Below are 15,116 nucleotides of genomic sequence, written 5' to 3'. Positions count from 1 at the left end.
TACACCTGTAATCCCAGCACTTTTTTGGAGGTCGTGGCAGGTGGATCACTTGAGTTCAGGAGCTCAAGACCAGCCTGGGCAATATGGCAAAACCCTGTCTCTAACAAAATTACAAAAAATTAGCTGGGTACGGTGGCATGCGCCTGTGGTCCCAGCTACTAGGGAGGCTGAGGTAGGATGATCACCTGAGCCGGGGAGGCAGAAGTTGAAGTGAGCCAAGAGTGCGACACTGCACTCCATGCTAGGTGACACTAAGACTCTGTTGCAAAAAAAACATAAATAAAAATAAATTGTACTATCGGTTCCAGCCATTACAATAAGGCAAGAAAAATAAATAAAAAGCAACCACATTGGAAAGAAAGAAGTAAAACTGTCATTATTTTCAGATAACATAACTGTCTATGTGGAAAATCCTACAGAATTTACCAAAAACCACTAATGAGTGTAATAAATGAGTTTAGTAAGGTTTCAAGATACAAGATCAACATACAAAAATGACATTTCTACACATCAATATTCTGAAAAATAAATAATTATACCCACAATAGCATCTAGAAGAATAAAACACGTAAGAATAAATTCAACAGAAGAAATTCAAGACTTATACAGTGAAAATTACAAAACGTTACTGAGAGGAAGTGAAGATCTAAATAAATGGAAAGAGTCTTATTATTCATGGATTGGAAGATAAAAGACTGTCAAAACAGCCTTTCTTTGAAAACTGACCTATAAATTCCTTGTACAACTATCAAAATCCAAACAAACCATTTTGCAGAAATTGACAAGGTGACTAAACATTTTTGTGAAAATGAAAAAGATCTAAAACAATTTTGAAAAGGAAGAAGAGAGTCTGGAGATTTTCAACACTTTTAATATAAAGTCATAGTAATTAAAATGCTGTGATATTGGCACAGGATAGGTATAAAGATCAACGAAACAGAATTGAGAATCCTGAAATAAATCCTTATATGGTCAACTGATTTTTAACAAAGGTGCTTAGACAATTCAACAGAGAAAAAGACTTTCCATAAATGGTACTAAGAACTGCATATCCACAGCGGGGAGGAAAAATGAACTTAGATCCTTACTTCAAGCCATGCACACAAATTTTTTCAAAATGGATCACAGATCTAAATGTAACAGCTAAAACTATAAAACTTGTAGAAAAAAACAAAGGAGATAATGTTTTCAACCTGTGGTTGGACAGAGTTCTTATATACAACTCCAAAAGCAAGATCCACAAAAGAAAACAGTTTGATAAATTGCACTCCATCAAATATTAAAAACTTTTGTGTTTCAAAAGACACATTAAGAAAATGAAAAGGGAAGCCACTGGGAGAAAATATTTGCTACTCATATACTTAATAAAGGACTTGTATCCAGAATATACAAAGAACTCTTACAATTCAATAAAAAGACAACCTTGTTTAGCAATGGTCAAAAGATTCAAATAGATATATCACCAAAGTAATTATATTGATGTTAAATAAGCACATGAATAGAGATACTCAACTTCATTAGGTTTTAGGAAAATGCAAACTAAAATCACAATGAGGGGCCAGGTGTGGTGGCTGATGCCTGTAATCCCAGCACTTTGGGAGGCCAAGGTGGGGGATCACTTGAGGTCAGGAGTTCAAAACCAGCCTGGCCAACATGGTGAAACTCTGTCTCTACTAAAAAATACAAAAATTAGCTGGACGTGGGGGCGTGCACCTGTAACCCCAGCTACCAGGGAGGCTGAGGCACAAGAATCGCTTGAACCCTGAAGGTGGAGGTTACAGTGAGCTGAGATTGCACCACTGCACTCCAGCCTGGGCAACAGTGCAAGACTCTGTCTCAATAAAAAATAAATAAATAAATAAAATCACAATGAGGTACTTCTATGCATGTATTAGAATGGCTAAAATTAAACAACTGACTATACCAACTGCTGGAAGGATGCAGAACAACCTGAACTCTCAGACTGCTGGTGGTAAATGGTAAAACCACTTTGGAAACATCTGGTAGTTTCTTAAAAATCAAACATATGCCACCAGTCACTCCATTCCTAGGTACTCACCCACAATAAATACAAAGACTTGCACACATATGTTCACAGCAGCTTAATCTGTAATATCCAAAAACTTAAAACAACTCAAATGTCCATCAACTGATGAATGAACAAATTGTGGCCTATCAATGCAATGAAGTACTACTGAGCAATTAAAAGAAAAGAACTACTGATACACATTACAGCCTGGATGAACATCAAACACGGTATACTGAGTGAAAAGGAAGGACATGGCCAGGCACGGTGGCTCACGCCTATAATTCCAGCACTTTGGGAGGTTGAGGTAGGCAGATAACTTGAGCCCAGGAATTCGAAACCAGCCTGAGCAACATGGCGAAACTCCATCTCTACAAAAAATGCAAAAAATGGTACCTGGGCACGGTAGCACACAGCTGTAGTCCCAGCTACTCAGGAGGCTGAGATAGGAGGATCACCTAAGCGCAGGGAGGTCGAGGCTGCAATGAGCCATGATTGTGCCACTGCACTCCATCCTGGATGACAGAATGAGATCTTATCTCAAAAAAAAGAGAAATTTTTAAAAAACTACATGTTGTATGATTCTACTCTCATGAAATACAGAAAATCTAATTTTATAGTGACAGTTGATCAGTAGTTGCCTAGGGCGAGGAGGAGGAGTAGGGATAAACTGCAAACAGGCACTAGGGTACTTTTAGGGTAATGTAAACGTTCTACTATTGAACTGTGGTATAGTTTCACAACTCTATAAGCTGACTAAAATTACGGAACTAATCTTCAAGTGGAAGGATTTCATGGTATGTAAATTCTACCTTAATAACCTTTAAATTTTTAAAAAGGAAGTATAATGAAGAATAAAAACAAACCCAAAACAACAAAATAGCACATTAAAAACAATGGCAAACTAGTGTCCAGAATATGTAAAGAACACTTATAAAACCATTTTATAAATGTTAAACCTCCCAAACAAAAAAACAGATAAAAGAAAGAGCCAGGCACAATGATGCGTGCCTGTAGTCCCAGCTACTCAGGAGGCTGAGCCAGGAGGATCAGGTGAGCCCAGCAGTTCAAAGCCAGCCTGGGCAACACAGGGAGACTTCCATCACTAAAACAAACAAATGAAAAACAAAAAATGAATAAACAGGAGTTTTACAGAATAGGAAACATAACCTATAAATATATAAAAAGATGTTTCTCACTTTAATCAAGAAAATGTTAATTAACATCACAATAAGATACTATTTTAGTCACCAGATATGCAAAAATGCCTTTGACACAGTTACTTCTAACAATGTATCCTATAAATCTATTCGTACCAGGCCACTAAGATGTATGTACAAAAATATTTTCTGGAGCACTGCATGAGCATCTGGATTGAAAAAAACCTAATCATCCATAAACAGAGTATTAGTGAATTATAGTACATCCATATACTGGAATACTATGAAGTCATTAAAAAGAAACAAAAACTTACATTGTGATACACTGCAGTTACCTATTCCATAATGCCATAAACGAAAAAAGCAAGGCACAGAACAATTGGCAAGTACTATTTATGTTTATATATAAAAACACTCATACATTTGAATATATATACTTATACATGCACATACATATGGTCTTATATACGCTTTGAATATTTCTGGAATATATCACAAGAAATTCCTAACAGTATTTTTCTCTGAGAAGAGGACTGGGGATCACAGTAGGCACTTTTAGATAGTACATCCTCTTGTACCTTTGGAAGCTTCCCACACTTACACATTACTTTTAAAAACAGTTAATACCAAATAAATGAAAAATTAATTTAAACCTCTAGGTGAATTAGATAGTTAATCAAACTGAATAATGCTATCTGTAGACAAAATCTGTCTCTGAATACCCACTGTGGGCCAAACACTATCAAGACAAAGAAAGTGAGGCAACAGGGCCTTGGGCAGCCTGCAGTCACACACAAATGTTAGAGATCTGTACTGGATGACACTGAGAGAGAACAAGCATTTCAGCACCTACAATTATAGAATGTCAGGAGGATAAGACATTCCTTCAGAGAAAATAAAAATGTAAAGGTTCCTATAGAAACTCAAACACTAGAGAATAAAGCCAAAAGAGACCTTAGAGTAATTCCGAGTAATTTGTCAACAGGTCCACATTGGCCAACTGACAAGTTCATCACTGAGAATCAAGAGATGCCTAGGACCCAGGGAGCCCAGGACCAGCCATCAGCCACCACCAGTGGATGCTGGGAACAACCTTCAGCATCCACTCTGTGCTTGGGATGGAGGTTCCCCAAACCAGCTTAAAATAGTCTCTAGCTCTGCCTGCCCTATGGGAGCTGATAAACTGAGTCACATTTCCATTCTGTAGAAGACTCAGTGAAAAAGGATGGCTGTTTCTCCTCAGGTCAAGGGTTAGAATGAAAAACTGGAGCTCACTCAAAATAATGCTGTGTATTACTGTGTCTCCTCTCCACTCCACTACTACTTTGTAGTTCATGACCATTGTGTATGGCATTTCCAGACTTTGTTTCTTGGTCCTTAACAGTAAACAGAATTGTCTCCCTAAGCCTTTCAACCAGATTAAAAGAAAAAAGATAAATCAATCATCTGGCCCCTTTCTCATTGTGGAAAATCCCTCACATACTTCTAAATCTCCTTTATGAAAGTTTGACCTTGAAGATCAAGAATTTAACCCAAGCTGGGCACAGAGGCTCACACCTGTAATGCCACCACTTAGGAGGCCGAGGCCGAGGCGGTGGATCACTTGAGGTCAGGAGTTAGAGATCAGCCTGACCAACATGGTGAAACCCTGTCTCTACTAAAAATACAAAAATTAGCCAGGTGTGGTGGTGCACACCTGTAATCTCAGCTACTCAGGAGGCTGAGGCATGAGAATCGCTTGAACCTGGGAGGTGGAGGTTGCAGTGAGCTAAGATCATGCCACTGCACTCCAGCCTTGGTGACAGAGTGAGACTCTGTCACAAAAATAAATGAATAAATGAATGAATGAATAAACAGTTTAGTTTGAAACACATTACAATTTACTATCTACTGGTGTTTCACCACAAAATGTAAGCACCATAGGTCAGGGGATTTGTCTTGTTCACTGCTGTCATCTCCTGCAACTAAAACTATGCCTGGACACGGCAGATAGTAGACATTCATTAAATACTTGTTCAATGAATGAATCTTTGGCTATCATTGTATTCAAAAATAAAAGAGAAAAAACAAGTAGTTTTGTGTATCTTGCTTTAAAATTGTCAAGTATTTGTCAGAACAGCACAATCTTGTTAAATATTCTCACATATTCTTTAAGCATTATTTTGTTTCTTGCCAAATTTCTCATGTTATTTTACATTCCCACAGTTAAACATCTCCTTGAATGTATTCAGTCTTGACAGTAGCATTTTAAGGCATCAGGAAGATTACAGGTTCAATGTCAAAAATAAAAGGGTGATTTTTAAAACCTGCAATTCAAAAGTACATGTTTTAATCAACATAGCTGCTAGCACAAAACTACCTAGATCAATGATCACCAAAGTAGGTGGTGTTTGAGCAGGGGAAGACAAAGTAGGCAGTAATTAGGACCATTCATTGAGGTCTGAGAAGAAAATCTTACAACTTTCATTTACAACTATTTTTAGTCTCATTCTTTAATTTCTATTTTTGAATAACTTTATTATTAATAATGTAACATTTATGGAGTACTTATCATGAATCAGGTACTATTCTAAGCAAATGCATTAATTCACTTAATAATTCAGTAAGGTAGAGAAAATTATCACTCCATTTTATAAGTGTGAAAACTGAAGTGTAAGAATTGAATGCTGTTTGTTTTTCAGTGGCTTGATCAACTTCACATTGACAGAGGCAGGTTTTAAATCCTAACATCAGATTTCGCTCTCTTAACCAATAATTACACGGCATATAATATAGTATTTCAGTAGCATATGCATAAATTCACAAATAAATACACATTAATGTATTCGAGATGAGAGCGTAAATTGTTCTGTTTATTTTAGGGTTTTTTCCCCCTGTTAGGAATACATAATCAAAAGAATATGGAGATCATTGATACAGGAAACACTGAAAGTCTTGCTCCTGTATTTAAGAATATATTTATTATAATGATTCCTCTGATTCCCCAAGACCTATAAGAATGGTAGTATTATTTTATAAGTCATCCTTAGTCCCACCAAGTAAGCAACTGTCTCTAGTAGCACTTGTCCTCATTTTGAACATTATATATATATATTCCTGGAAAGTTGTTTAAAATAAAAAACAACTGTGAATTCACTTACAATTCTAAAGAAAGAAAATGATCCCAAGATGCAACCACACTTGAGTATACTGATACTGATAATAAAACAATAGCATTCCTTTGAACACACATATCTAATTCTCCTTAATAAGCAATGCAAGAAGAGCCAATGATATGCATCTAAGTACCCTTTACATAACAGTATTTCAGGCATAAAAACTCAGGCTTAATTCTCATTTCACTGAGAATTCTTCATAGCTCCTGGCGATAATAAGGCTTTGGCTAAAAACAGCACATGTCTGAGCAACACAGCCAACTTATTTTTAGAGCAGCCCAGACCTAATTTGATAGAGTTTATAACACCAGTTTCAAAGTCCTCAATTTTATCTTTTATAAAATATTTTTTCATAAATGTTTATTTGTCTCATTATTTAAGAAAAAATAAACCTGGACCTGAAGTTAGCAATGAAAATAAAAGGAGTGACTGATCTGGGTGGATTAAACTATTGTGAAAACAAAATTATAATACATATAAAAACAATATATAAATATAAGATAATAATAACAATTAGGAAAAAGAACTCAGGTAGAAGAAAGCCTTAACAAATAAATCAAGGGTTGGGGGGACTGCTAGTCATATCTGAGATAATGTTGTCAGAACTAAATTTTAGAATTTGATTTAAGCCTGCCCTACCAGACCTTTAAATTCTAGCAATGGACTCCAAATCACAGCTAAGACTCCAACAGTATGAAGTCAGAAATCCTGGTCAGGCTTGAGAGCTGTAGGAGATACAAGTAGAAGAATGAGTAAAAATGGAAAGGCTGGCCAGGCATGGTGGCTCAGGCCTGCAATCCCAGCACTTTGGGAGGCCAAGGCAGGAGGATCACTTGAGGCCAGGAGTTCGAGACCAGCCTGGCGAACACGGTGAAACCTCACCTCTACTAAAATTGCAAAAAAATTAGCCAGGTGTAGTGGTGCATGCCTGTAATCCCAGCTATTCAGCAGGCTGAGGCACAAGAATCATTGAACCCAGGAGGCAGATGTTGCAGTGAGCTGAGATTATACCACTGTACTCCAGCCTGGACAGCACAGCACGATTCTGCCTCCAAAAATAAAAAAAAAACAAAAACAAAAACAAAAAGGAGAGGTTGAGTAGAAATAAGTGAGGTTTAAACAGATTGATGTCAAGATTTTATACATTACAGTGACTCAAGAAATATATAGTGCATATATTTCCTGTAGACATAGATACTAGATATTCAGTAATATATTTATCTAATACACTACCTACTACTAAACAACTGACCAAAGAATAAATGAACTTTTAAAAGATGTGAAATGTTTGTATGCTAATAGGTTGCTATATTTTTTCCCAGAACAAGTATTAGTTAATTTAGCTACCTTTGTTCCTGAACCAGGGTGGCTGGTATTTTTGGCAGATATCGAATGAGGGAAGGTATTCTGGAATGCAAATGCAGAGGAGACAGGATAACCAATCCCACAGGTTGGGTAAGTCAGTCTACCATCAACCTAAAAAAAAAACATAAAGATGATTAAAGATGAGAAATTAATTCTAAATATTATTTGTTCAGCAGGTGGCATTAGTATCTATCATAATAACTAATAATTAAGAGCACTATCTCAGAGGCCAGTCTTGTTTATCACACCACAAAACTCTGCTTTATTATCTACCATGGGGCTACGATAACTTTGAACTAGAGGGCTTTTCAAAGCAGCTGTGCAAGCTTGGATAAAACAAACTACTGGGCCTACTTTTATACTAAGTTAAAGCCAAGCTTCTGAACCAACTTGTTTCACTCTAAGTCTCCTAAAAAAGCAGGGAATGGGGGAGTCTGGAGATCAATAGGCCAGTCAGAGATAAAATAAAAATAATTTTCTGTCAGACAGCACAAAAACAAAATTAGTGTTCTTAAACGGACTGAGACAATAATTGGTTTTGCCACTAATTTTCAATATACTGGTACCACACATTAACCAACGTTATGAAAACAAAGTTTATTTTTATATTGAGGCCAGTGGTAACACAAATCTTGAGAAGCATTTGTGCACACTAACGGATGCATACAAAAAAACACCTTTCACACAGCTATCACCAGTCATTCAAATTTTAAGCCAGTCAAAAAAATTTTTTTAAGTTTGTAATTCAGCCCGAGGCACTTCTTTCTGCACCTTTCTCCAATTTAACAGCAATCTTTCCCCTTCTTTAGACATCCAGTACTCTGACTTACCAGAGTAGATTAGGTTAAAAATTCAATTAGGAATCTGAAGTTTAAACCTTCTGCCAGTGTCCTGCAGCCAAACACCAGGGAACGCATGTGTAGATATACAAGCTAGATTTATTGCTCCTTGCAACAAGGGAAACTGCACACCATGAAGAAAAATGGGTATCTCCAAAAGTGATACCATGGGTATCTTCTTTTAAAGTTCCCTTAAAAGGGACTTATTTATTGGATTTAGGCACATGTTAGGTGATTTAAGAAAAAGTTTAAGTGGTGCTTTACTGTGGATTGGAAGCTACTGGGAAAAGGGGATAAATGTATGACTGGGTATCTGAATAAATCCTATCTAATAAGGCAAGAGGAATGTATTAAGGTCAAAGCTGTAATTAAAGCAGCAGCAGCCATTCATGTTAGCCAGGATATGAGGCTTATGGACTACATTTGTGATTCAGAAATGTTCATATTTTTGTATTCAGGCATGATTATGAAACAGTCTTGTTTTTGTATTGACAGAGTCACAGAGTAACCGTGCCTGATGTTAATATTACATGAAATTGTTGTGTTCAACAGGAGAGCCCCAAGGCCTATGTGTGGATGCTAGGCAAGCTCCTAACAGCATCTAGGCCTAACTATCAGATAGTACCAAACCACCTCTGAATGTAAGAAGCTGCTTTTCTTATTCTCCCTTTTTTCTTTTTCTTTTTTCTTTTTGAGACAGAGTCTCACTCTGTCGCCCAAGGTTGGGGTACAGTGGCGCGATCTTGGCTCACGGCAACCTCTACCTCCTGGGTTCAAGCGGTTCTCCTGCCTCAGTCTCCCGAGTAGCTGGGATTATAGGCATGCACTGCTGCACCCAGCTGAATTTTGTATTTTTAGTAGAGAGAGGGTTTCATCACGTTGCCCAGGCTGGTCTTGAACTCCTGACCTCAGGTGATCCACCCACCTCAGCCTCCCACCCAAAGTGCTGGGATTTCAGGCATGAGCCATTGTGCCCAGTCTTTTCTCTCGAGGGGGTGGGGGGGAAAAAGCACGGCTGGGAACAGTGGCTCACACCTGTAATCCCAGCACTTTGAGAAGCTGAAATGGGAGGATTGCCTAAGCCCAGGAGGTCAAGGCTGCCATTAGCCATGATTACACCACTGCACTCCAGCCTAGGCAACAGAGCGAGGCCTTGTCTCAAAAAAGAAACAAATCTAGTAATGGGAACTAGAAAGCTTATATCTCATAACCAGTTTCTTGTAGAATCTAAAGGTGACAAGCCTGCTAACAGGACTTTTTTCTTTTTTACTTTCTTTTCTTTTTCTGATAGAATTCAGTTTATGCTTAAGCCTAAACCCTGAATTCTCTCTTTTCGAAGTCTCCTAAATGTTTTACATTGTGTGTTCTCAAGTTTTTCAGTATATTTGGTATTGCTTTAGTTAGCACTGAAAGATTTCAATATCTAGTCAAGACTTATAAAGAAGTGTCCTCTTGAAACTCGGCCTCTTTGTTCAGAGCAAGTGTGCCTTTGTTCCACCTCCAGGGTCAACTTAATTTCAGTGCTAATAATTGTAGGACTCCACTTTGTATTGGTACCAGCACCTTAAATCATGGAAACTTCCTAACAATCTGGAAATATTTTTGTTTCAGGAAATTCACTAAGATCATTCACATCTTGTTTTAAATCTTACCACATTCAGGTTAGGAGAAATTCCACTTCTGATTGTGTTGCTGCTAGAATGTGCAGGCGGAGTAGTAGAAGGTCCCAATACATCTTGCTTTCTCACTAGCTGATTTTCATTTAGTTCTTTATTTAACCACGTGATTACTTGAATAAAAGAATAAGAGGCAAGGTAAAGAATTTTCACTGTTTTTATTTTTCTAATCATCTTAAACATTTAAAAATTATACTAAGATTTTTTAATTATAAGTTTTTATAACTACCTGACATCACAGGAGAGCAATATAGGTTCACCTACATTTTTGTCATTAAAGTTTCTTATTTTAGAAGCTGCCACATAGGACTATTATATTACTCTCCAAAGCACATATTTCTACTAGTCAAGCAATTCTTTGAAAGATTTCACTTCTAGAATATCTTACAGTTTACTTAAAATTCACAATCTTATGTATGATACCCCATAGTATAAACTGAGAAAATGTTAGTTAAAATCTTAATTTTATGTTTTGGTTTCAAATAATTCATATTGTTATCATTAGGTAAACATAGCAATTTTAAAAAGGAGTAATGAAGAATTTAAACAATAAATTACAGTCAACATTTTAAACAGTTTTAATTGTGGATTACTGACATATGGGATATGGTTTTCTTTATAAAGATGATTAACTCTTTTACTGGGCAGATGATATAAATTTATAGAAAAGGCATTAAGACACATATTTAAAGCAGAAATTACTTATATATTGGACAATGTCTAAATTTATAATACCTACATTTTTATGAATTCAAATAAAATTTTCAGGTTAAGAATAAAACTATAGCCAAGCACGATGGCTAACACCTGTAAACCTAAACATAGCAATCTGGGAGGCCGAGGCGGGTGGATCACTTGAGCTCAGGAGTTTGAGACCAGCCTGGGCAACATGATAAAACCTTGTCTCTACAAAAAAACCCCACAAAATTAGCTGAGTGTGGTGCTGCACACCTTAGCCCCAGCTACTTGGGGGGCTGAGGTGGGAGGATAACTTGAACCAAAGTAGTGGAGGCTGCAGTGAGCTGAGATCGTGCCACTGCACTCCAGCCTGGGTGACAGAGTGAGACTGCGTCTCAAAAAAATAAAAGAATAAAACTACAAACCTAATTTACATTAACATGTAACATACTTACACTTTTCATTATTTTTTAGAAGTTGTTTGCTTTCTTCAAGTTTTTTAACTGTAGCTTCTAATTGTTCCTGTAATTTGCATACCTGAAATATATCAATCATCACAATAAGTCAAGCAAAACAAAGGTTAAATAAAAACTGAAGAATGTGTTATTAACTAAATAAATGGTTACCACTAATATTATTAAATAAGCATAAAGGAATTAGCTCAATTATGTAATAAAATATTTACGTGTGTATACAAACACAGACATATATGAGCAATCAAGGTATCTGAATCATGATAACTAACTTTCCAAACTGAAAGTTATTAACATCTACTGAATCTAGTCATGTTCTTTTGTTGAAAAAAAAGGCCACAGCCATTTGTTAATGTAACAAAGCATAAATTTTAAAAATAAATGAGGAAAAAATATAGTTACAACACAAAAATTTAAAATATTAACTACCTCTTGCTCTTTAATTCGAAGAGACTGTTCAACATCTTGTAATTCCTTTTGTTCCTTTTGTAATTTTTCCTCCTTCTCAGCCAGGAGTTTTTCTTGCTGAATAGTAACTGTATTCTTCAATTTCAACTTACCCATTAAAGTTTTCAGATCCCCCTGTAACTTCTTGATAATTTCATTTGCCTATAAAAGAACTTCATATGTATATTTCTATGTAATCCAATGAAACATTATTCTATAAAATCTTTAAAACAAACCTTTAGAAGTTCTGCAGATAATGATTTTATTGTAGCTTCAAGCTTTCCTAGTTGTACTTGATTTTTCTCACCATTTTCTTCTAAAACCACCTGATATATTTTTTAAAAACATGAATAATTAGGGCATTTGTGTTTACTTATAAATGTGATCATAAATTTCTGAGAAAAATTTAAAAGTAGACCTTTTGTTCCTGGATTGTATCAAATGCTTCTTTTGTTCTTAAAACAAGCTGGTCCTTATCCTTGATTTCCTGTTCTAAAACCGCCACTTTTGTTTGTAGCTGATTAATATGCTTTTCTTTCTCGTGGCATTCAGCATCTAGTGTAGAATTCTCTCTTCGCAAAGAGAGGACTTCTTGCTTAGTCCGCTGCAGCTCCTAGAATGGAAAAAGAAAGAAATTATGCATTATGAAAAAGGGAAGTTGCCTTATCGGGTTATTTATAATTAAGATGTCTAACATATTAAAAAAAAGTCTTTAATAATTTTAAAGTTTTAGTACAGATTTTTTTTAAAAACATGAATGTCTTTCTAATGGTATAGTAGCACATATCTGGAATATAATTGTAAAATATTCTACTATCTGATTCAATCAGATCAAGGGAAAATAAAATAATTCTAATTTATGAATAAATTACAGTAACTTTAAAACTTTTAACAATAATTTTCTGATGTCTCCACAACTGATTCCGAGGGTAACCAAGGGTGAGAGCCACAATCTAGAATTAACATTTTTCTTTGTTGCTTACATGCACAGATTGTTTTTTAAAGGCTGATACTCTCCAGTTTATAATCTACCTTCTTCACATATTACAAATATCTTTCCATGTCAATAAATGTTAACATTTCCAGATCTCTCTGTTCACTCTTTCAAGCAAAATAAACTACAATTGTTCATTAAAAATAGATTTTTAAAAAATCTACAACAGATCTCTTCCCAATCAGCTAATATTAACCCAAAGGCTGCTGGTATATGAAGTCCAGGATATAGTATTCCTAGATAGTTTTAGTTCTCAACAAAAGTTTCCAAAAATAATTATATGGTATTGTGACTATAGTGGTTTTAGGAGCACAAACTTTAGTTTCAAACAAAATTCAAATCCTGGCTCTTCTACTGTGTGATCTTGGTAATTACTGAAACTCCCTAAATTAAATCTCAGTTCTCTCATTTGTAAAACAGAAATAACAAATACTTAATAAATTATTTCATTTAACCTTCATAAAAATTCTTATGTAAAATGCCTAGCATTTTGGTTGGCACACAGTAAAACTCAATAAATGGTAGTAATTGTTATTTTTAGGGCACTACTGCCTAAAAAGTCTAACTTAAAACAGATAACTGAATACTCAGTGGTTAAAAAAAAAGATCCAAGAACTAACAATTTGCAAGTCTTATTAAAATCCTGGAGGAAATATTTTTATTAGATCATAAAAAAATCAACATAATGAGGTTCTGTTTATATAATGACCAGTTCCAGGGCTGAGAATGATGAAATCAGAGCATTACACTGAAGCATTTAGACTACCAACGTACCATGAAGTTTCCAGTGCTTTACAACCAGTGTGAAGAGTGTATGCAGGAAAAACTGAAGACATCTATTGTTGGGGCAAAACAATATGAGGATCTGAACACAAAATTGGTAAAGCTTTAGAGCTTCTAAGCATGAGACTGGTAAAATAGAGTTTGAAGTCCTGTGAGCTAGAATTAACACTGGTAACTTTGGTATTTACATATAGACAAAAAAAACTACATATATTTTCTAATAATTCATATGACAATAACGTATAATGCTACAAAGAAGCCTGTAATCAATGCCAAAGCAACAACAAATGTGGCACTATGGCAAGATTTAAAAAATTTCTGTGGGGCTTAATACCTAGGTGATGAGTTGATAGGTGCAGCAAACCACCATGGCACATGTTTACCTATGCAACTAACCTGCATATTCTGTACATGTATCCCAGACCTTAAATAAAATAAATAAAATAAAAAATGAAAATTTCTCTGTTGCCTGAAAGAACAAGGTAGTACTAAAGACAGGCAAATAATAGATGAGTTCTAATCCTTGTTCTTCCACTCATTGGCTATGCGACCTTAGGCAACTTATTTAACCTTTCTGTACCTTAGTTTCATCATGTGTAAAATGGGGCTAATAATAGTTCCTACCTTAAAGAATTGTTATAACAATAAAATGAGTTAATATATGTAAAGTACTTCAAACAGTACCTAACACAGAGAATGCTCAGTAAGGATTAACTATTATCTTTACCATTACCATTATTACTAGACACTGAATTTCATATAATTGTTTATGTTAAGTAGGCTGAGGAAAAAAAAAAACCCAGCCCTGTCAACACAGTACCCTGTGAAATATAGGTGCTGTTACTATTAAAAATACATTAATAAATCTGACAGCTGTGCCAGTAATCTGCTTTCAAGACCCTAACTAAAAATATTCAAGTTTACCTCAGTTCTGTTATGAATTAGGCTTTTTATCAAATTTCAAATTCTCAATTTTCTTCGCATTGTCTGAATGGATTACCCTAACACCACAAGAGAACTCTACAGAGCATCCAGAGGAACACCACCCACACAAGTAACCACATTAAAATAACCAAATCAAAACGTTCTTTTAAACTGGGGGAGAAAAAAACCAACATTCAATACCTCTTCAACACCAGAAAGTTTTGCTTTAAGTTCTCTAATAGTGGAGTCTCCTTTATATTTTCTTTCAGTTAAGTCTTTATTAGCTGCTTCTAACTCAGACAGTCTGTTTTGTAGCTGGTGGATATTTTGTTGATGGAGGATTTCTAAATCTTTTTTCTGTTGTTCATGTTGCCGTTGATATTGAACCTGTGCCTATTATATAATAAAAATACAGTACCAAAATTCAAAGAAAAAAATCAGAAATACAAATACAGAAAGATTTGAACAAAAAAAATTGTAATTTATTTTTTATTTTTGTAAAATGAGCAAGGTTGGTTCATTAGTCCAATTCATCTTTACCAACAATAAAATTTGAATATGGTTATAACAGTGCAATATCTACTGCCTGTCTGAAT

At 35.3% G+C, this 15,116-nt stretch overlaps 1 protein-coding gene across 7 annotated transcripts in view; it reads right to left on the bottom strand.

Annotated features, from left to right (window-relative positions):
• The window catches only part of SASS6 (SAS-6 centriolar assembly protein), a 48,555-nt gene that overhangs the window by 14,349 nt on the left and 19,090 nt on the right, over positions 1-15,116 (bottom strand). For all 7 annotated transcript variants that reach the window (XM_065549013.1, XM_015432196.3, XM_015432200.3 and 4 more), the window contains 7 exons: positions 14,722-14,913; positions 12,238-12,432; positions 12,056-12,145; positions 11,802-11,981; positions 11,355-11,436; positions 10,198-10,334; positions 7,689-7,817 (listed from right to left, as the gene is read on the bottom strand). In XM_065549013.1, coding sequence (XP_065405085.1) covers positions 7,689-7,817; positions 10,198-10,334; positions 11,355-11,436; positions 11,802-11,981; positions 12,056-12,145; positions 12,238-12,432; positions 14,722-14,913 — 1,005 coding nt within the window. The remainder of the gene's footprint in view (positions 1-7,688; positions 7,818-10,197; positions 10,335-11,354; positions 11,437-11,801; positions 11,982-12,055; positions 12,146-12,237; positions 12,433-14,721; positions 14,914-15,116) is intronic.

This window comes from Macaca fascicularis, chromosome 1, assembly GCF_037993035.2.
Source record: "Macaca fascicularis isolate 582-1 chromosome 1, T2T-MFA8v1.1".
Taxonomy (NCBI): Eukaryota; Metazoa; Chordata; class Mammalia; order Primates; family Cercopithecidae; genus Macaca; species Macaca fascicularis.
This window is presented reverse-complemented; position numbering and strand designations above follow the sequence as displayed.